This window comes from Phaseolus vulgaris, chromosome 11, assembly GCF_000499845.2.
Source record: "Phaseolus vulgaris cultivar G19833 chromosome 11, P. vulgaris v2.0, whole genome shotgun sequence".
Taxonomy (NCBI): domain Eukaryota; kingdom Viridiplantae; phylum Streptophyta; class Magnoliopsida; order Fabales; family Fabaceae; genus Phaseolus; species Phaseolus vulgaris.
Window position 1 is genome coordinate 40,216,512 of NC_023749.2, and position 22,297 is coordinate 40,238,808.

The following is a 22,297-nucleotide window of genomic DNA, read 5'->3' on the forward strand; positions in this document are numbered from 1 at the left end:
AACGCACCCTGCAAAAAACACAGACGGCGCCGCTGGCGGCCGTTTGCACTCCGACGCTCAAGTTAGGTCACAGAACCACCAGAAAAACAATGAGAAAACTAGTAAAATGTGTGTGTTCCAAAAGAATCTCCCTCTCAGTCTCACTCTGATTCTCTCTTATACTTCTCTCTGCATCTGTGCCTAACAGAATTCTGTTATGCTTTTCTGCAGAGACGTACCTCCGGAATCAGTGAAACATGAGCGTCTGTGCGTGTCTGAGCTTGTCTGTACCTTTAGCGACACGGAGTGCAGCTTTATCTGGGCCGCGCCCCTCTTAGACAGTGACACGTGGAGGCATGCAACTCACATCTAACCGTGCACGTGCCACCCCCTGAAGGGCTCTAGCGCATCTCTTTGTGCGCCTAAGTTATTCCCTTGCGGAGTAACTTAGCGCGTTTCTTCCATCTGGGTGAAATCGCACATTCCCAGGAGAACGCCAGGTGTGGCTGGACTAGGCACACTCACCAAGCATTGCTCCCTGCATACACGATTTCCCCTTCACGATGCCGTGCACGTAATGGGTTGAGAGAGTAACCAATCACTGACCGGTTTACTGACTCCCTCAGGCCACTCTCGTGCACGACTATACCGACGAGGAGCTCTTCTTTCTCTGAGGTATGATCATGTGAGGTCCATGCGTAACGCTCTCGCTGGGAATCTCAGTCCCAGTTTAACTGCATGTAACAGGAAACCCCGATGACCATGCACCCGATGACTGATCGGTGCTCTATTGCTTCTCACGTTCTCCCCCGGGTGTTTATCTTGGAACTGATCTGTCGGTGGCCACTCGGTTACTGACCACCGATCTCCACACCGGGGGATCTCCTCCATGATTACTCTGCCACCTGATCCACGTGTCCCCCGTTTATCTTGGAACTGATCTGTCGGTGGCCACTCGGTCACTGACCACCGATCTCCACACCGGGGGATCTCCTCCATGATTACTCTGCCACCTGATCCGCGTGTCCCCCAGTGAGTGGTCCATGTGGTCATCTGCTGCTGACGTCATCGACTACCGATGACCGATCGGATCACCACCGTGGGGCTCGATATAAAACATCAGTCCCACCACACAAGTTTTTCAGTTCCAGTTGCAGTTTCCAACCTAGTTCCAGCCCTCAAATCGCAGATAGTCAAGGGGGGCTTCCAGAAACCACGAACATGAGACCCGCACGCACTAGGAGCGAAGAGATGACCATACGACAAATCATGGAGAAGCCCTCCAATCAGTGACTGAAGAAGCCAAGGCTGACCAGTTAAGGCCATTCCGTGAGCGCGGAATGTGGCAAACCTTAAGTTGTACATCAGTAAAGTCAGCCTAGCTCGGTGTCAGCGCAACCACTCGAGCATAGCCGCCCCGTGAGTGAATGGTTACCTTGTGCCAGGTAAGACAGGGGCATGAGTACCATGCAGGAGAGCCCGTCAGCTCGACCCAAGGGTTCGGGGGAGGTCATCAGTGATTGGGCACAAGAGGCGAGTCGTGAGCTCAACTCAGATGTTGGTCAGCCCAGAAAAGGGTCATAGAAGTGCTGGACAACGTAGCCTGTCGGTGAAAGGTCAAGCCATCAGGACAACTCCTCTAAAAGGTACATTACGACTCATGTGCACTGACCCTTGGCTCAGAGACAATATGGACATGGGCACCCTAGATCGCAGCTCGCCACCGGTGTGTTTCGAGCCTTTGAACAGACGGAGATAGAAGGGCTAAAGTCTACCGTTAGAGTCAACCAGCAAGAAGAGGCCTCGGCCAGTCAAGATGTGGCTTGAGAAGGAGATCAACGACAAGACGTTTTAAGTTGGGGAAACTTTAGACGGCGAAACACAAGACCAGATCGCCAAGGTAATAAGTAGAAGTAATTTAAGTTAAAGCAGTTTTTCAAGGGGTACTCGTTAAGAAGTAGTTTCAGTTAAAACAGTTTTATCAAAGTTTCCAAGTCATTTAAGTTCGCATGCTTACTGTTTTAAGTTTCCAGAAAAAAGACCCCAGTTTAAAGATTATGGCATGCATTCAGTACAAGGTTTTAAAGCATAAGTTCCAAGTCCTCATCGCCGCTCGGCGATCGGAGGTACTAGTATAAAATTTTAAGACCTCATCGCCACCTGGCGATCGGAGGAAAACAAGTAAAAGTTTTCAAGTCCTCATCGCCACCTGGCGATCACAGGCATGAGCATAAAGTTTCTAAGTCCTCATCTCCATCTGACGATTGGAGGCACAAGCACAAAATTTTTAAACCCTCATCGCCACCTGGCAATCGGAGGTGGAAGTTAAAGTTTTAAAAGTCCCCATAAGTCAAAGTTTCAAAGTCCCCATCGTTTTTCGGCGATCAGTGGCAATAGTTAAAGTTTTAAAGTCCCTGTCGTTTTACGGCGATCGGTGGCAGTAGTTAAAAGTTTTAGAGACCTCATCGTCTTTTGGCGATCAGAGGTACCAGAAGTGCAAAAAGCCCTCAGCGCTCTCGTGCATTTTGAGGCCAGAGAAGAAGTCCTCCTCGCCCTTGAGCGAGTGCAGGCGAGAAAGAGAAGAAGTCCTCCTCGCCTATAGAGAGCGTAGGCGAGAACAGATTAAAAGTCCTCCTCGCTTATAGCAAGCGTAGGCGAGAATAGATTAAGAAGTCCTACTCGCCTAGAGCGAGTATAGGCGAGAGTTCAGAACAAGATGACAGTTAAAATCTGGGCGCCTAGTCCTTGAGCAAGGGTTAAGGGATTCCTTCGGGACGCCCCCTCCTCAAGTATGAATAGCTAGCCCCGGTACCAAATAACAGTTAAAACCCGGGCGCCTAGTCCTTGAGCAGGGGTTAAGGGATTCCTTTGGGACGCCCCCTCCTCAAGTATGAATAGCTAGCCCCGGTACGAGATGAGATTAAAAGTCCTCAGTGCATCCAGAGGAAGAGGAAATGTAACCCCTGGGCGAGTTGAGGCACCAGAGAAAGTCCTTCTCACCCTCGAGTGAGTTCAGGCCAGAATAATTTGCAAGTCCTCAGTGCATCCAGGGGAAGAGGAGATGTAACCCCTGGGCAAGTTGAGGCACCAGAGAAAGTCCTTCTCGCCTTCGAGTGAGTTCACGCAAGAACAGATTACAAGACCTCTTTGCTTAAGCGAATTGAGGCAAGTTTAAAAGTCTTCAGTGCATCCAGGGGAAGAGGAGGTAGCCCCTGGGCAGGTTGAGGCACCAGAGAAAATCCTCCTCCTCCTCAAGCGAAGTTGAGGTTAGTTATCAGTTAAATCCTCCTCGCCCTCGAGCGAAGCTGAGGTCAGATATCAGATAAATCCTCCTCGCCCTCGAGCGAAGCTGAGGTCAGTTAAATAGTTATGAGATAAATTCCCCTCGCCTAGAGCGGGTGCAGGCCAGAACAGAATACAAGACCTCTTTGCGTAAGCAAATTGAAGCAAGTTCGAAAGTTTTCAGTGCAGAACCAGGCCAACAAAGTTTTAGGCGATGACCTAGAAATACACATTTCACTTGGCAGATCAGGTAAACTGTATTTTAATACTAGTTTGAGTCAAAACCTGCTGCCTAGTAAGTGATTTTATGTTAAGATTTGTTGCCTTAAGTTCACAAGTTTTATTGAACGTCATCGCCGAAGAGTTGATAGTTGCTCAAGTTTACTTTGAGTTAACAGTTTGCCAAGTTTGTTATAAGGTTAAATAATTTGCTCGAGTTAAAAGCGGTACATGGAGGGTCAAGTTCACGTATTGCTGAGTTCACGCAGTTGAGCAAGTTTCGCAAACAAGGTATCACCTCTGACGATCGATGTCGTCTATGCACTTAGCGCTAGAGCGACAGAGAAGCAAAGTGAAGTACAAAGAACGATGACTGATGAGTTGTCGGTGGGTACGCTGCCCGAAGAACGATGACTGATGAGTTGTTGGTGGGTACGCTGCTTGAAGAACGATGACTGATCAGTCTTGCCTTGTCGGAGGAAACTTTTCCAAACAAATTCTTACACAACAAGCTGAGGCAGACAGACTACGCCTAGTCAGTCATCCGGTACAAAGCTATGCATAAGAACTGTTAAATACAAAGCTAAGGGAGTAGCTAGTCGTGATCAAGTAGAGGCCAAGATCAAAGAGTACAAGATCACGCTAAACCTAAGCTAGCTAACAGTTAGTCGTGTGCATAAAGAAAGATGAAGCTCAAGAAAGTACAAGAGAAGAAGCTTATAGCTGAAACGAGTATGTATTCACACCCAGTTTTATACAAATTCCAAGTACAAAAAGTTGTGCAGAAGTATAAATTTACAAAAAAATAAAAAGAGCTCAAGGAGGAGGAATGAGCTTTCCATCCACCACCTCATGATAAATGCTGAACTGTGAGAGGTCCAAATCCGGGAGAACGCATTGGATCTGCTCGAGCGCCAGCTCGAATCCGTCAGCAAGGGCTTCAGCACCCACGCTCATAAGGTCGGCGTTCTCAGCTTCTAATTTTTGCTTTGAGGCCTCCGCAGCATTTTTCTCGGTGGTAAGGGCAACAATGGAAGAGGCAGCTTCTTCCAATTGGCCCTTTGCCTCAGACAGCTTGCTCACCACCTCCTCAAGCTTCTTCTCCCAGTAGCGGCCAATTCCCTGGTAGACTCGAGCTCCCCCACTAGTTGTGAGTTCAGTTGGCGTAGGGAGGAGGTCTCGGCCTCCAGGTGGATCACCTTGCTCCGCAGTTGCACCACCTCGCAGTCCAGGGAGTTGACGGCTTGCCCTATCAAGATCTCAGTCTTGATGGTCTCTTGGACCTGCGCTAGGTACTCTCCCCTGGCTTTTTCCACCATACCCCTCATCAGATCTACGGACCCTTGGGCAGCCTCAAAGTCACTTTGCAGTGACTCCTTGTCATGCTCAAGCTCCTTGATCCTCTTCTCCAGGATTAGTTGCTTGCGGTGCTGGGTGGAAAACTCCAGGGAAAGCACTATCTGCTTAGCCAGGTGCATGTCCACCTCCTCTCCGTTCCATTTGATAAGCTCCCGGCTGCGAATGAGCTATCGGACCAAAGCAATGACTCGGCTGAAATTCTCATTGCTAGCTCCAAAAGCCGCTTGGTCGCGAGCTGCCCCCACCACCTTCAGCAGTAGCAGTGGAGGTTGGTGGCAGTGGTGGCGATGCGAGAACCCCCGGGGGATCCCCCGAGTGAGCAGAATCGCACCCAGCAGGTGGAATGGATTGACCAAGAGCTTGGCCTGCTGGGGGAGGAGATGGAAGTGGAGCTGGAGATTGTGGTCGAGGAGCTGGAGATGGTAGTTGTTGGGGAGAGGGGAAGGATGTTGGCGCTGGGGCAGGTTGAGCAGAAAGAGGCGAGGCTGAACCTTCCTCTATCTCCACCACTTCAATCTTCCTAGGCTGAAGGGATGAAGCCCCCCCAACCTCTGGAAGTTTCCTCTTGCGGTGTACAAGAGGAGAGCCAGAACTCTCCTCTTCGGTTGAGGGGGTAGGGGCAGCAGCAGCTGCGGCAGATGAAGGAAAGGCCTTCGCTAGCCTTCTTCTTTTCCTCACTGGATCGGGGCCTTCAGCTGGCGCGACCGAGAGAGGAGGAGCTGCGATGGGTCGGTGGTGGAGGAGGAAGAACCAGTCCCCTTGGCTCCCCTGGTTCGGGCAAGCTCCAACAATGCCTTCCTCCTTTCCTTCCCTGAAGTCATGTCTACATCGAAGGAAAAAAGAAGAGTCAAATGGCGTAATTATGCAAGTGGGTCAAAATGTATGCAAGTATGCATGGGAATGTGCAAGTATCCTACGAGGTGAAAGAAGAAGAGCCTACCTATGTACTTCTTCAGAGCCAACACATCAAACTCGTGTTTGATGAGGAGAGCTGAGTTGTACTTTGCCCCCAGGAACAGCCCGCACAGTTCGCGCTCGTAGGGGGCCATGACTTCGAGGCCACGGGGTTTCTTGAACTCTACCCCAGGAACCCAGTAAAGGGGAAACCCCTCGAGCAATGTTGGACTTTGTGGGGTAGCAGATATCATATAGAACCTGCCCTTCCAATCTTTGAAGGATTGCTGATATAGGCCCAAGAGCACCCGTCCAGCAACCCCGTTCAGGCTGACCCAGGACCTATCCCCGGGGTTCTTCGCCTCGAAGAAGTATAAGAATACGTCTACTGAGGCGTTATGCCCGAAATAATTGCAGAGGATCTCGAACGCCCGTATGAAGGCCCGGGCGTTCAGATGGAGTTGGCAGGGAGCGACATTTAGCTCCATCATCAGCTCCTTCTCAAAGAAGGTCAAGGGCAGGCGCAGCTTCAACCTCTTGAAAATGGCGGAGTAGACGAAGGTGAAGGGCACCCCATTGGTGGCCCTCTCATCCGCGCAGATGGGCATCCCTCGAGGGGGAATGCGTATGCGGATGTTGAAATCGTTTTCCCTGTCGACGGCGCAAGAAGGCTCATCTGGGTCGTTGCTCAGAAGGGATTGGAGGTGACCCTGCGGTAGTAGGGTGGAGGTTTCGGCCAACAACGCCAAGGGAGCCCAGTTGTAGACCCTGGCGTTGTCATGGTAGGAGGTTGCATCGGGTGGTGGCGGCGTCGGTGCACTTGCTGAAGGCTGTGCACCAGAAGACGAGGCGACGATTCGAGTGGTTTGATTTAAGCAAGCCATTGCGAGATAACTGCAATGGAGAAAAATGAAGGGCCAGAGGAATGGAAGAAGAAGAAATGATGAATGGTTCGGCGAAAAAGAGGAAGAAGGAGAGGCAGAAAGCAGAGTGAGGGACGCGAAAACCCTAACGTAGGTCGAGAAGAGGAAAAACAGAGAAGATGAATGCATGATAATGAGAGGGACGAATGCAATCGGTGAAAAGAGCCAAAATAGACCAAGGAAGAAGAAAAACCATACCTTTGAGTGATCGCGAAAGGTTTGGAAGCAGAAAGCTTGAGGAAAGATCGGTGCGCAGAGAGAGAATTCGAAGTGAGTCTGAGAGTGTTGAAGAAGATGATGAAACAGTGAAAACGCGCGCCTATTTGAATGAGAGAAGCGCTAGCGACACTCCACGCTGGCCGTTGATGCGGCCACGTGTCGCAAGATTAAGAAAGGAAGTTGTAACGTTAAAGGGCAACACGTGAGGTGGCACGTGATGCGGCCCCACATGCCACGTGGACCGAGAGCGCGACCACTTAGTCTCTTCGCCGAGAACGAGTTCACAGCTCGAGACTAGGGGGCTTGTGATCCGATTGGCCATCGGTAGTCGATGACGTCAGCAGCAGATGACCACATGGACCACTCACTGGGGGACACGCGGATCTGGTGGCAGAGTAATCATGGAGGAGATCCCCCAGTGTGGAGATCGGTGGTCAGTGACCGAGTGGCCACCGACAGATCAGTTCCAAGATAAACGGGGGACACGTGGATCAGGTGGCAGAGTAATCATGGAGGAGATCCCCCGGTGTGGAGATCGGTGGTCAGTAACCGAGTGGCCACCGATAGATCAGTTCCAAGATAAACACTCGGGGGAGAACGTGAGAAGCAATAGAGCACCGATCAGTCATCGGGTGCATGGTCATCGGGGTTTCGTGTTACACGCAGTTAAACTGGGACTGAGATTCCCAGCGAGAGCGTTACGCATGGACCTCGCATGATCATACCTCAGAGAAAGAAGAGCTCCTCGTCGGTACAGTCGTGCACGAGAGTGGCCTGAGGGAGTCAGTAAACCGGTCAGTGACTGGTTACTCTCTCAACCCATTACGTGCACGGCATCGTGAAGGGGAAATCGTGTATGCAGGGAGCAATGCTTGGTGAGTGTGCCTAGTCCAGCCACACCTGGCGTTCTCTTGGCAATGTGCGATTTCACCCAGATGGAAGAAACGCGCTAAGTTACTCCGCAAGGGAATAACTTAGGCGCACAAAGAGATGCGCTAGAGCCCTTCAGGGGGTGGCACGTGCACGGTTAGATGTGAGTTGCATGCCTCCACGTGTCACTGTCTGAGAGGGGCGCGGCCCAAATAAAGCTGCACTCCGTGTCGCTAAAGGTACAGACAAGCTCAGACACGCACAGACGCGCATGTTTCACTGATTCCGGAGGTATGTCTCTGCAGAAAAGCATAACAGAATTCTGTTAGGCACAGATGCAGAGAGAAGTATAAGAGAGAATCAGAGTGAGACTGAGAGGGAGATTCTTTTGGAACACACACATTTTACTAGTTTTCTCATTGTTTTTCTGGTGGTTCTGTGACCTAACTTGAGCGTCGGAGTGCAAACGGCCGCCAGCGGCGCCGTCTGTGTTTTTTGCAGGGTGCGTTCGAAGTTCCCGGAGACGGTTCCAAGAGCGTTCTTGTAGATTGCACAGTTGCATAGACGAGGCAAGGGAAGCAACGAAACATTCCCTCCACGCGAAAGTTAGCGGCAGGATCACCAAGACTTGAGTTGGGCATTATGAAGGACTTCTTCCGCATCTGCTACGCCTTGATTGAACACAACAAAGTTTCTATGCTCCCATAAGCACCTTACAATAGCAGCCCACACACCTTTCCAGATCAAATTTTGTTTATTACTGCATTGAGCCAGGTGGAAACTCTCAAAGTGGGTCATAAGCTGGTTATGTTGGACATACAAAACGTCGGCCCATCTGAAACACATGTTCCAGATTTGTACTGCAGTTTTGCATTCCAAGAACAGATGCTGGCACGATTCCTCCGTTCTCTGACACAGAGGACACATAGTTGTGTTCAAGAGCACCCCTTTCCTAACCAAACTCTCCCTAGTGGGTAGTCTACCAAGCAATACTCTCCACGCTGTGATCAGGACATTCGGGAACGCCTTTGTCTTCCATAAGTACATAAAAGCGTCATATTGTGGTCCCCTACCAAGCTTGACAAGGTAATCATACGCTGAACTCACTGTGAAGCATCCAGATTCCTCACAAGACCATACTTGGACATCCCTTTCGTCCTTAGAGACGATGGCCCTAGATAATTGCATACCAAGCTCCAGCTCCATCGGGATTTCCCATTCAAAACGGTCTCGCCTCCACCTTAGAGACCACTTCCATTCCGAATCATCCCACCTTCCTACCTCCTCCACCCTGTGGCCTTGGTTCAACGACAAGGTGTACAATCTAGGGAACATCGATTTAAGATTGGCGTTTCCTTCCCAAGTATCCTCCCAAAACCTTACTTGATCACCACTCCCTATCTTCCACCTCAGCACTTCATGAAACCATCCATTACCTCCTCCCTCCCCACAGGCCTTTCTTAAGTCCTTCCACCACTAGGATTGGAGTTTGACTGGTACTTGGGCAGCATCACTCTCTAACCCGTACTTAGAATCCAAGCACTCCTTCCACTTCCCTTGCTCGCTCGATATACAACGCCATCTCCACTTGGCTAATAGCGCAACATTGAACTTATGGATGTCTCTTATACCCAACCCTCCTTCCTCTCTTGGTTTACAGATGGTTTTCCAACTTACCTTTGAAAACATGTATCTTTGAGTATTCATCCTCTGATAGTGCACACATTAAAAAGTTTCTTGCTTTTGAGTTTAGAAAATGTCTTTGTTTCTGGTTGTTTGTCCACAACCCCTTTGGAATAAGCTCATTTTCTCCATATACTTGCATGTAATTTCCATTCTCAACTACATTCATCATATCTATATGATATGATTTGAAGAACACATTCATACATTGATTCTAGTAATTAAAAAACTTAGGGAGGTTTGCTTATGAATTATCCTTCATTTTCCATAGTTGTTAGGATCGTTTTCTCTTGTCTTGCAAAGAACTAATCTTAAGAGATTAGATTTGATACCAACTGAAAAAAAAAGTTATCTCTATAAATGTAGGGCTTAAAAAAGCTAAAAGGTTGTCTCTTTAGATTTTCTCAATTCGTCCTATTAGATGCTTGAAGGGGGTTGCCTAATTATTTTCCAAAAGAGTTCACAAAAATCTTCGTAAAATGTTTTATTGATAACAAAGAGGAACAATGTACAAGTAAAAAAGAGACAATGAACACTTTTTTACTACCGATTTACCTTTAACTCGAGCTATTTACTGTTCTCCAATACAACTTGCAAATAATTCCACTAAACAAATAATTGTTTATAAGTATTCTTCTTTCCACTTATGGGTTACTCGAGTATATAAAGTCTCTCCAAGTTATTAGCTAAACTATCATCGAGTTTAAATACAAGCATACAGATCCCTCCAAGCTAAGTACACAAAGTCTCTTCAAGCTATACAACGATAAATTATTTTTTACAAAATTTCACACTCAAATAAGTGGATATTACAAACACTCTTTGTCTATAGAATAACTTCATACATGTGAAGGATATACAATATAAGCACTCTTGTTACAAGTCGTCTCGAAGACGATAGTTGTAAAAGAATGAAAGAATGTAAGCATATACACGTGGGATCATTTTTCATTCATTCATTGTCAATTTTTCATGTGCATGACAAGCTTCTATTTATAGGCATCACTAATATATATGTTGTGATCCATTGATTATGCATTGTTCTTGGTGTCAATTTTTATTTTGCATTGATGTTTGACTTGAGGTTGTCACTTCACTATAATACTCATTTTGTTGTGGAAAATGACACTTTATTTGAATAAGTATGTTGATCATTCTAATCACACTAAAATAAGCATACATAGCTCACGGAGTAGGCTTTATATGCTTTAAGATCTTCTTTTCAGTATGTGACATTGTTATTTCAAATGTATAAAAAAATTTCTCAAACGTCAAATGTTCCATTGGATTCGTCTACCGAGATCATTGTTATCTAACTTTTAATGGGTTTATCGCTTCTTCATAAGACTTATAACTCTTCTTTTACAAGTCATATAGTCTTTGATCGTCAAATACTTTTTCATAAGATGTTTAAGAAAATAATAAACTATGTTTGTTTTTTAGTTGAAGTAACTTAAATTGACTCATACTTGACAAACTTGTTAGATATATATAAGAAAATTTCATATAATTTGTTATCATCAAAATCTTAGATAACTTGTTGGCAAACATGTAGATTTGCATCTAGTTATTTATGGCTTAACATTTTGTGCCTTGGTGTTTGTATTAATGGGAGAGAAAAACATTGTCATACTTTTAACTTTGTGAAGCAACACACTCGTAAGGAAGTCTTTACTAGATATCTTTTTGCAATAGTTAATTCTTATGTTTCACTCTTGTTTATCTCTAGCCAAAATTGGTGGTAAATAATACTTGTAGTTCTTAGTATAAAAGTCATATTAAGTACGGATAGTCAAGAGTGACTTCTTTAGTCGTATTTGCCAAAGAGGGTGTAACATCTCTGCTTTTAAAATTTATTTGATCCTCACTTAAAAAATAAGAGTTAGAAAACCTTATGATTTAACTCCTATGATTAAATTTATATTTTAAAAATATATTGTATTTTATCTCGATAAAGTTTGAATATTGGAAAACAAATTAAGTAACTTTTAAGAAAACATTGTGATTAAGTAAAATAAAAATAAAAATAATAAAATAAATAAATAAATAAGAAGAAAAAAATGATACAAAAATAATAATACAACATGAATTATAAAAAATAGTCAATTATTAAAGAAATATTAATAATAAAAAAAATTATTTAAAGGAACCTTCTAATATAAGAACTAAGAAAGAATAAAAAAATACAAGATAAGAAGTGATAAGATTACATTTAATGAATATAATCCTGACCTAAAATAAAATAAAATTTAGCATATAAATAGATGGGTGAAAAAGAAGGTGAGAGTAAAAAAAATTACTCCAATCATAAAGGTAAGAGAGGAATGAGGTTAAACTAATTTTACAATAAACTTAATAAATTTATCTGTATTTTATTAGTTTTTTATTTATTTTGAATTATATTTCTGTTATATTTATATCATTTAATTTAATATTCAGTTACACATTGGTACTATTTATATTTATGTTAATTAATTTTACACAACGGTCGTGTTTCTTAATTTATAATTATCTTATGCAATCTTTAGTAATATATTTTTTATTTATTTATATTTGTGTATTTAATTCATCTTAAATTACACATTGATCTTATATATTAATTTATAATTATGTTATGTGATCTTCAATTACACACTGTTCTTAATTATTTATATTTATATCATCTAATTTATTTCAATGATCTTATTTATTAATTTATAATTTATTATTTTGCAAATTTTTTATGCTCAAATCTTCAGGACCAACCTTTTACAACCTTAAACATCCAATTTTTAATTAATCAAATTAGAACTTGTATGTCTTAAAATTCAAAATAATTGGGTCAAATCTTAAGCTTTTAATTCTAATGTCTTAATCGTGTCAACTTTATAGTGACCGAATTTTTAGGAATAATTATTACAAAACATCCTTAGATAACTACTGCTTTGCTTCTCAAGACACACCACTTAAGAATTTACGTTTGCAATATATTTTCTCAAGAAATTCATCACTTTTAAAATGTTCAGAAAACACTTTTTTATAAGTAATAAAGATTGCCAAAACAATTTTTCCAAACAGGTTTAAAATGTTTTCTTGGAGATGTCTTGAAGCATGGTAAATAAGATACAACAAAATCTACCTAAACACACACATGCATAGCTTTGTAGTCTTTATGGTTGAGCTTTGAGCACATCAAATCCACCCACTTTAGTCAACAATAGTGATCTGGTTGGTCACATTTTAGGGTGACGTCAGCGACCGATGTCCACGTGGGCCGTTCTTAGTGGGACACGTGGGCCAGTGAAGCTGATACATCTTGAAGAGAGCGATCAGGCGGAGGTCGGTGATCAGAGGGAATGCACGATCATCGACCAGGTGAGCCACGAGGCTGATCGGTCGTAATGTCACATGCAGTTATGCTGGGAACGAAAGGGAATTCTCGGTGAGAGCGCTGCAGCCGAGCCTTGTGTGGCATGGCGTCGGGAGTCAGAGAAGCCATAGGCCCTTCGGTACCGTGCACAAGAGCGGTCTGAGGAAGCTGGCGGTCGTGGCGTGCGTGGGCAGAAGGGGTGATCGTTCACGCGACAGGGAATACCTGGTATGCGCGCTGATCCAAGTCGCACCTGGTACCTACATTGAGGTTGCCCGAGACACCCAACATATGAAACACGCTAAGTTACTTCGTACGCGAGAACTTAGGGGTGTGTCAAGGTATATAAGGGGGTTCCATGTTCATTTCTAGGTACACTTTTGATACAGATAAGTGGCTAGTTTTCGCACAGAGAGAAGAGAGAGAATTCGCAGAGAACACGGTCGTTACAGAGATCACAGAGTGAACTACTCTTTGGTGGTTTTGTTCGCTGACTTACGGAAGGTGGAGTTAGACGTTGCGGAGCCTTCAAAGGACAGGTCACCGGCAAGATCATTTGGCGCCCACCGTGGGGCCGTGTGAATTTGTGATCTCATCCACTGTGCTGTTAGTTTTCTTTCGTTTTTGAGACTCTTTGCTGAAAGAATGAGGAAGACAAGGCAATCTTCACCTGCGCCATCAGCTGAGGAAGGGGCTGTAACAATGGCGCAAGTCTTGGAGATGATGCAAGGGCTACAAGATGACATGGCGGCGTCAAGAATGGCGCAAGAAAGGATGCAAGCGGACTTGGCTGCATCACAAGGCCGGAATGAAGATTTGAACCGGGTTAATGAGGAGCTGCGCAAGTCTTTACGGGCGCAGAGGGAAGGGATGGCGGAGGAAGGGGTGGCGCCGCCACCATCTCCCCCCAAGACCTTCCCAATGCCATTTTCGTCTGAGATCATGGGTGCAGTGGTACCACCAGGCTTGGTGGGGGTGAAGGCCTCTTTTACAGGGGTGGAGGACCCCTGAGGCGCACCTGACGGCGTTTCATACCCAGATGATGCTCTCTGGAGGCTCGGACGCCGTATACTGCAAACTATTCATGAGCACCCTCAGCGGGATTGCGATGGAGTGGTTCGTAAGCTTGCCGGAGGGTCACATCACTTCGTTTCAACAATTCTCGAAGCTGTTCATGGAGCAGTATATTGTCAACCGGGCACCCCCTGTGGTGTCGTACGATCTCTTTGACGTACGCCAGAACCAAGGTGAGTCCCTCTGGGACTACCTTTGCCGTTTTGGAGCTCAGGTGGTAAGGCTACCCAGCAAGGACGAGGACATGCTGGTACATGCGTTCAAGAAAGGGATTCTTGCGGGGCCCTTTAGTGAATCCCTGATCAGGAATCGCCCCAGCACGCTCGCGGAGGTTAGGCGTCGTGTTGTGGCGCACATCACGACAGAAACAGCAGTTTTTGAGAAACGGGAAAGCGCGATCCCTAATAAGTCGCGCGCAGGACCCAGCAGGACTCAGCAGCCAATGAGGGTGCATGAGGCCAAGGAGGGAAAGAGGGCTCAGGGAAAACCTCGCCCTTATGAGCCTCGAAGGGACCAGAATGGAGGGCGCACAAGGGAGAGCAATGCGCCCCCCAGGTTTGATTTCGTGGTGGTGCTGGCGGAACTGATTGCCATTCCAGCCATAGCCGCAAGGCTGCGAGCACCAGAGAAGACTGACAGGGTGCTGCGACGAAAGAAAGACGTATGGTGTGAGTTTCATAAAGCTTATGGCCATCCCCTCCGCACGTGTTTGGCGTTGGGACACCAACTCGCGGAGTTGGTGAAAAGCGGTTTTCTAAACGATTACTTGCGGGAGCCACAAGGTGATCAGGCATCGGAGGCCCCAACGGGGGACCCACAGCACGAGGTACCGGTGCACGGTGAAGTGCACACGATCTCGGGAGGATTCTCTGGGGGAGGATGCACGGCCTCTCAGAGAAAGAAGTACGCGCGGTCGGTGATGGTAGTCGACTCGGCGGAGGAGGATCACTCCCCCGACGTTGACATCGTCTTTACCAAAGCCGATCTCCGGGACGTTGTGCCTCACGACAACGACCCAATAGTCATTTCCCTCGTCACGACAGGGAGGAAGGTGCACAGGGTCCTCGTGGACCAGGCAAGCTCGGCAGACGTGATGTTCTGGCCAACTTTCAGCAAGCTACAGTTGTCCCCTGACCATCTGAAGCCATACCCGGAATGTTTGTATGGTTTCGCAGGGGACCAGGTAGAGGTGCGGGGCTATGTGGAGCTGAGGACCACATTCACGGATGGTGCCACAGCCCGCACCGAGAAGATCAAATATTTGGTGGTCAATGCCCCGTCCGCCTACAACATACTGTTAGGAAGACCAACACTCAACAGATTGGGGGCTGTACCCTCAACGAGGCATATGAAGCTGAAGATCCCTTCGATGGAAGGGGTAGTCATTACCATAAAATCAGACCAAAAAGAAGCTCGTCGCTGCTACGAAAACAGTCTCAAGCAGCGGAGAGGCGTGTGCCATGTTACCACGACGCCGCCACCAAGGTCGGACGAAGGATGAACTAAAGTCGCGACGTTGGTGAGAGGCACGAGCGGTGATGTGGAGATGGAGGAAGCAGGGCTCGGGGGCACGGGAAGTGCCCAGGATGAAGCTGACGGAGCGAGAGAGGTCGTGGCTCGCGAGTCTAGGATTGCGAGGGCGGTCATCGCCAGCGAAAGAAGGCCCCACCCGATCGAGGGGTGGGTGGAGACGAAAATCACGGGGAAAAGGTTCAAGCTGGGAGGACCGCTCGACGAGGGCACGCGACGGCAGATCTCTGGGGTGATCGAGAAGAACTTGGGTGCGTTTGCATGGTCAGCCTCGGACATGCCGGGTATTGACCCGGACTTTCTATGCCACCGCCTTGCGATGGACCCTCAGGTCCGGCCGATGCGCCAAAGGAGGAGGAAGTTCAATGAGGAAAAGAGACAGGTGATCCACGACGAAACCCACAAACTCTTGGCTGCGGGACATATTAGAGAAATCCAGTACCCAGAATGGCTGGCCAATGTGGTGCTAGTGAAGAAATCAAGCGGCAAATGGAGGATGTGCGTGGATTTCACTGACCTCAACAAAGCATGCCCCAAAGACTCTTATCCCCTACCTAGCATCGACGCCCTGGTGGATAATGCGTCAGGGTGTCAGCTTATGAGTTTCTTGGATGCTTTCTCAAGTTACAACTAGATCAGGATGCACCCGATGGACGAGTGCAAGACCGCGTTCATGACCGAGCAGTCCTGTTACTGTTACAAGGTAATGCCGTTCGGGTTGAAGAATGCGGGGGCAACCTATCAGAGATTGATGGATAGGGTCCTCTCGCCGATGCTGGGTCGGAATGTGCAGGCTTATGTTGACGACATGGTGGTCACCTCGTGAGGGAAGGAGCAGCATGTCGCTGATCTGGAGGAGCTTTTCGCAACGATCGCCAAATACGGTTTGAAGCTCAACCCGGAGAAATGTATTTTCGGTGTGGAAGCAGGAAAATTTCTGGGTTTCCTCTTAACAGAGCGAGGGATTGAGGCGAATCCCGAGAAGTGTGCGGCGATCATGGCAATGAGGAGCCCAGCGTCGGTGAAAGAGGTGCAACAACTCACCGGCCGACTGGCGGCATTGTCGCGATTCATGTCCGCTGGAGGGGAAAAGGGCCATCCTTACTTCCAGTGTCTCAAGCGGAACAGCAGGTTCGTTTGGACCGAGGAGTGTGAGGAGGCGTTCGTTAAGCTGAAAGCGTATCTGGCAAGCCCGCCGGTGCTGTGCAAGCCACAGATGGGCACCCCTCTCCGTTTGTACTTTGCTGTAACGGAGAGAGCGGTCAGTTCAGTTCTGGTCCAGGAGCAGGACCAGGTCCAAAGACCTATTTATTTTGTGAGCAAGGTGCTGCAAGGCCCTGAGGTAAGGTACCAGGCTCTGGAGAAGGCAGCCCTGGCAGTGGTGTTCTCGGCGAGAAGGCTGCGTCACTACTTCCACAGCTTCACAGTGGTGGTGATGACTGATCTGCCAATCCAGAAGGTGCTGAAAAAGCCCGATGTGGCGGGAAGGATGGTGAAGTGGGCTGTAGAATTATCCGAGTTTGACATCCGATACGAACCCCGAGGACCGATCAAGGGGCAGGTGTTTGCGGGCTTCGTCGTTGAATTGTCATCGGGCGCTGCATTGCCAGAGGGATCGGTCTTCCAATGGGTCTTATCGGTGGACGGATCCTCAAACCAGCAGGGGAGTGGCGCGGGGTCATTCTGGAAGGCCCGAACGGGGTGCTGATTGAGCAGTCCCTGCGTTTCGCCTTCAAAGCCAGCAACAACCAGGCGGAGTACGAGGCCCTGATTGCCGGGATGTTGCTCGCAAGGGAGATGGGTGCGAGAAGGTTAATGGCCAAAACTGATTCCCTTTTGGTCACTGGGTAGGTGACGGGAGAGTTCCAGGCCAAAGACCCGCAGATGGCTGCGTACCTCGAGGACGTGCGCACCCTGGAGGCGTCCTTTACGGCGTTTGAGTTGATTCACATGCCGAGAGAACAAAATGCCAGAGCTGACTTGCTCGCCAAGCTAGCCAGCTCAGGCAAGGGGGGAAGGCAGAGGACCGTCATCCAGGAGACGTTAAAGGTGCCTCGCGCGTTCGTAACAGACAACCAGGTGTTGCAAGTGTGCAAATCAAGGGAGCGTATAGCGATCAGTCATCGGTCCCTCACTCAAGAAACCTTAAGAGCACCGAGGGTGAGGGCGCGACCGATGGCATCCAATGAGGTGATGGAAGTTGACGCCGCTGGAAGGGTTGACACGTGGATAACACCATACCAGCAGTACTTGGCAGATGGGGTGCTTCCGCCGGAGCCGGCAGAGGCAAAAAGGATAAAGAAGAGCTCGAGCAAATTCACCCTCATCGATGGGGATCTCTTCAGATTTCGGTTCACCCATCCGGTGTTAGTGTGTGTGCACGGAGAGCAGTGCACGAGGCTTGTGTCGGAGCTCCACGAGGGAATATGTGGGAGCCACGTCGGTGGTCGCGCCCTGGCAGGTAGAGTCCTTCGTGCAGGGTATTATTGGCCAACGCTGAGGGAAGATTGCGTGGGTTACGCCCAGCGATGTAAGCAATGCCAGCAACATGCAGATTGGCACAAGGCGCCTCCCGAAGAGCTGAGGTCGATTCACAGCCCATGGCCGTTCCACACGTGGGGAATCGACACCTTGGGGACTTTTCCCCTGGCGATCAGGCAGATGAAGTTTCTGATCGTTGCCATCGAATATTTCACGAAGTGGGTAGAGGTAGAGCCGGTAGCGCAGATCACCGCTCACAAGGTTCAACAGTTTGTGTGGAAAAACGTTGTGTGTCGTTTTGGGGTGCCCAAGCGCCTGGTCTCTGACAATGGCACCCAGTTTACAAGTCACCAGCTGAGGAGCCTATGCGAGGAGGTGGGAATACTGCAGGTGTTCGCCTCGGTAGAACATCCTCAAACAAACGGGCAGGTGGAATCGGCCAACCGAGTGCGGAAGAGAAGGTTGGAAAAGGCCAAAGGAACGTGGGCGGAAGAAGTTCCCCGGATCGTATGGGCCTACCACACCACTCCGAAATCTAACACCCATGAGACACCCTTCAGTTTGGTCTATGGGTCAGACGCTATGATTCCCGTGGAGATACAAGAAAACTCACCAAGATTTCTGGGCTTCGTGGCTGAGAAGTCCAATGAGGAAAGAAAGGTGAACTTAGACCTCTTGGACGAAGTGCGAGAAGAAGCCAGGGTCAGTGCTGAAGCTGTAAGGAGAAGGGTGGAACGAAGGCACAATTCCAAGGTGAGGCTGAGGCAGTTCCAGGAAGGAAATCTGGTAATGAGGAAAGCACATCAGCACGAGATAGGAAATAAGTTGTCCCCCAAGTGGACCGGCCCGTTCAGAGTGGTGGAGACGCTGGAGAATGGCGCTTATCGGCTGGAGGCCTTGGATGGAGGGGCGATCCCCATGACATGGAACGCCACGCACCTGAAGCTCTATTTTAGCTGAAATTGTAAAGTAGTTGCGCTCCCACACTAGTATAAACAATTTGAACAGTTCAGGGGGCACTCTTTTTTCCAAGAGAGGGTTTTAATGAGGCCACCAAATAAAAAAGAAGTTATCAGTATAAGAGTTTGCATAGTTCAAAGTTAAAATTTCCCCCCTTGCCCCAGGCGCGAGTGCTGGTGGTCGGTTAGGCCTCCCTCGCCCCAGGCGCGAGTGTGGCAACCGGTTTAAAGTCCTCCTCACCCCAGGCGTGAGTCCAGGCGGCTAAGGTTCGAAATGCCAGGGGTGCTAGTAAGCCCAAGAAGGGAAGGGAAGGATTTCGAGAAACACCCTTACCCAGGTGGCATAGCATCAATATTGGCACGGTAGAGCTCTTAGTTAAACCCTTTCTCACCCCAAGAGTGAGAAGGTAGAGGTACGGCCCGAAGTGCCAAAGTTCGATGACCTTGGGGCAGGCAAGAGGGGTTGTTGCGAAACACTCTTCCCCCCGATATCAAGGCATCATCTTACATCGATTGGTGTTAGAGTCCTCTATGCATTTAGCGCTAGAGCGACAGAACAACCTAGAAAGAAATGGGACGGAGGCACGATGACCGATAAGGAGGTGGTTGCAAGGGTTCAAACCTGATCGGTCATCGGGTTACGTCAGATCAAGTCATCAAAGGTCACTCGTGTGATCGAAGTTAGAGGTAAAAGGGGTTCGAACGCAGTTAAGGTTTGGTATCGAGCTCGTTTATGTTAAAAAGTTAATCGCGCAAAACAAGGAATAAAAGCGAAGAAGTACACAATCAAACAAGCAATGGCAGGAAAAGAAAATTCAGCATACACAGTCGGAGTTTACACAAGTGTTTATAAGCAAATAATAAGGGCCACATTAAGGGCAATCAAGGGCGGACAATTTATGGATAGTTGGGAGCGATCTACCTCCGGGAAGGCGCACTTGAGTTGCTCGATAGCAAAGTCAAAGCCTTCAGTGAAGGTATCGGCCGCCTCCTCCCCTAGTTTGGCCTTCTCAGATTCAAACCCAGCTCTGTCGGCCTCGAGCGCAGCCTTCTTAGTGGTCAAGGTGGCAATGGTTGACTCGGCATCTTTGAGTTTCTGATCGCTCGTGGCGAGGGCCTCGGTCAGGTTTGCGTTTTGTTGACGCATGTAAGTGGTCTCAGCCTCGAGTTGGATGGCCTTACCTGTCGTCTCCATCAGCTGGGAGTCAAGAGTGGCAACGGCGTCCCCCATCAGCATCTCAGTTTTGATAGTTTCTTGTATTTGTTGGACGCGCGCCATTTGGGTCTCCTCCAACATCTTTTTCAGCATGCTGTTGGTGTCTTGCAAAGCCTCATAGTCACTTTGCAGCGACTCCTGTTGGCCAAGCAGTTCCTTCACCCTACCCTCTAGCTTCTCGAGGCGGCGATGCTGCGTGGAGAATTCCAGCGAAAGCACCATCTGACGGGCCAGATGAAGGTCCAACTCACTGGAGCTCCACTTGATCAGCTCTTGGTTTTGCAGCAGCTGCTTGGTCAGGCGGAGAACCTTGGGAAGTCCCTCGGTGCTGGGGCCCGTCACTCGGAAGGAGCTCTCTCCACCACCCTCAGTGGTGGTGGCGGAGTCTTGGGGGCGCGGTGATGGCAGAGGGTGAGGAGTCTCCTCTGAACGCACGATCCCACTCACAGCTGCTTGGGTAGGTGGGGGTGACTTTGCTGGGGGTGGGGAGGAAAGGGGGGCTGGTGACGGTGGGCGCTCGGGGGATGCATGAGCCTGAGGGAGCGGGCTGGCATCGCCCTCAGGGCCCTCGGTTCCTTTCCTTTTCCGTTGGACTAAAAGGGACCCGGAGCTCTCCTCCTCAACGGTTATGACGGTAGTAGGGGCCTTCACCAACCGTCTCCTCTTCTTGTCACCCCTAGTTTCACGCCCTTCAGCTGGCGCGACCGAGATGGGGAAGCGCGAAGGGGCTCGGCGGTCGCCTCCACTTCGATAGGGGCTCCAGCAGCCTGTCGGCTCCTGGCTAGGGCAAGCAGCCTTTGCCGCCTCTCTTTGTCAGAAGTCATGTCTGCATCAGTTCAACGTGGTGAAGGGTTAGCATACCAAATTCAAAGAAACAATTCAAAGCACAGAAAAGCAGTTAGCAAGTATGTGCATGAGGGGCAGGTAGATGAGGAAAAGAGGAAACAAACCGATGTATCCTTCGAGCTTTTCAGCGTCGAACTCATGCTTGATTATGGTGGACGAACCAAATTTGGCGCCCAAGCCAGAGAGGAGGCCACACAGCTCGCGCTCGTATGGCGCCATGGTCTCCAAGCCTCTGGGCTTCCTAAACTCCACCTTAGGAACCCAGTAGAGGGAAAGCCCTCGAGAAGGGAGGGGCTGCGTCGGTTGGAAGTGATCATGTACAACCTACCTTTCCAGTCCTTGAAAGACTGCTGGTACAGACCCAGGATCACCCTCCCTGTCACACCGTTTAGGCTAACCCACGACCTATCACCTGGGTTCTTGGCCTCGAAGAAGTAGAGGAAAACGTCGGATGATGGAGGGTGCCCGAAATGGTTGCACAGGATTTCGAACGCTCGGATGAAGCCCCAAGCGTTCGGATGAAGTTGGCAAGGAGCAACGTTTAGCGCATTAAGGAGCTCCTTCACAAAGAAGGTGAAGGGTAGGCGGAGGCGCAGCCTCTTAAAGATCGCCGAGTAGATGAATGTGAAGGGCACCCCATTGGTGGCCCTATCATCTACGCAGATAGGCATGCCTGGGGGGGGAATGCGCACGCCCAGGTTCCGGTCGTCTTCTCTATCGACGGCACGTGAAGGCTCGTCATCAGCACCCTTCAGCAGGGTGGCGAGATGATCGGTTGGGAGTTGGCTGGACGTTTCGGCGAGTAGGTGGAGGGGAGCCCACTTATACGCTTGCGCGTAGTCCTCTGGAACGAGCGTCGCCTGGGGCTGTGTGTCCGCCGAGGGAGTGGCACTCGTGGAAAGCGATGAAGGTGCACTGGCGGAAGGCTGTGCACCCGAAGACGAGGCAAGACGCGCGGTAGTTTTGGTGCGAGCCATTGTCTGTAACTACAATGGAGAAGGGGAAAGGTAAGGAATCAGTAAAAACAAGAGGAAGAAGAAGGGAGCAAACGCTATGGTTCGAAGGAGGTAGAGGAATGAAAACGACGAAGGGGAAGAAGAAGTGAAACGCAGAAAAACCAGAAGAAGCTTTGGTACAGTGCGGGAAAGGGAAAAACGACCCATGATGTATGCACAACGCAGTTTTTGAGCAATGCAATCGGTAAAAGCTATTTAAATATGCCATAGAGGAAGAAAGGGGGTACCTTTTTGTGATCGCGAACGGTTCCTGGTACCCTGGGAATGGAGAAGATGAATCGCAGTGGGAGGGTTCGAGAGTTGCAGAGAAGCGTGTTGGAGAAGATAATGGAACAGTGGAGGCGCGTAAGTTTTGAATAAGGGAAATGCAAACGACGTTTCACGCTAGCCGTTGATGC

At 48.7% G+C, this 22,297-nt stretch overlaps 3 protein-coding genes across 3 annotated transcripts; 1 reads left to right on the forward strand and 2 right to left on the reverse strand.

Moving 5' to 3' along the window:
* Nucleotides 1-8,363: 8,363 nt before the first annotated feature.
* On the reverse strand, nucleotides 8,364-9,080 carry LOC137807394 (uncharacterized). Its single transcript, XM_068608022.1, has one exon. It carries the CDS (start codon nucleotides 9,078-9,080, stop codon nucleotides 8,364-8,366), a length of 717 nt encoding a protein of 238 aa, XP_068464123.1.
* A 4,805-nt stretch (nucleotides 9,081-13,885) lies between these two features.
* Nucleotides 13,886-15,352, forward strand: LOC137807402 (uncharacterized). Its single transcript, XM_068608035.1, has one exon. It carries the CDS (start codon nucleotides 13,886-13,888, stop codon nucleotides 15,350-15,352), a length of 1,467 nt encoding a protein of 488 aa, XP_068464136.1.
* A 4,316-nt stretch (nucleotides 15,353-19,668) lies between these two features.
* LOC137807416 (uncharacterized) lies at nucleotides 19,669-21,860 on the reverse strand. Its single transcript, XM_068608054.1, has 2 exons — nucleotides 21,712-21,860; nucleotides 19,669-20,845 (listed from the first exon to the last, which is right to left on the reverse strand). The coding sequence occupies exons 1-2, from the start codon at nucleotides 21,858-21,860 to the stop codon at nucleotides 19,669-19,671; spliced, it is 1,326 nt and encodes a 441-aa protein (XP_068464155.1).
* Nucleotides 21,861-22,297: the final 437 nt, after the last annotated feature.

Excerpts from the sequence above, each read along its gene's own strand:
- LOC137807402 (XM_068608035.1), top strand. The coding sequence starts at position 13,886 with ATGGAGTGGTTCGTAAGCTTGCCGGAGGGTCACATCACTTCGTTTCAA.
- LOC137807394 (XM_068608022.1), bottom strand. The coding sequence starts at position 9,080 with ATGTTCCCTAGATTGTACACCTTGTCGTTGAACCAAGGCCACAGGGTG.
- LOC137807416 (XM_068608054.1), bottom strand. The coding sequence starts at position 21,860 with ATGGCTCGCACCAAAACTACCGCGCGTCTTGCCTCGTCTTCGGGTGCA. Across the intron at positions 20,846-21,711 it reads CCAGAGGACTACGCGCAAGC|AGAGGCGGCAAAGGCTGCTT; the intron begins GTATAAGTGGGC and ends CTTCTGACAAAG.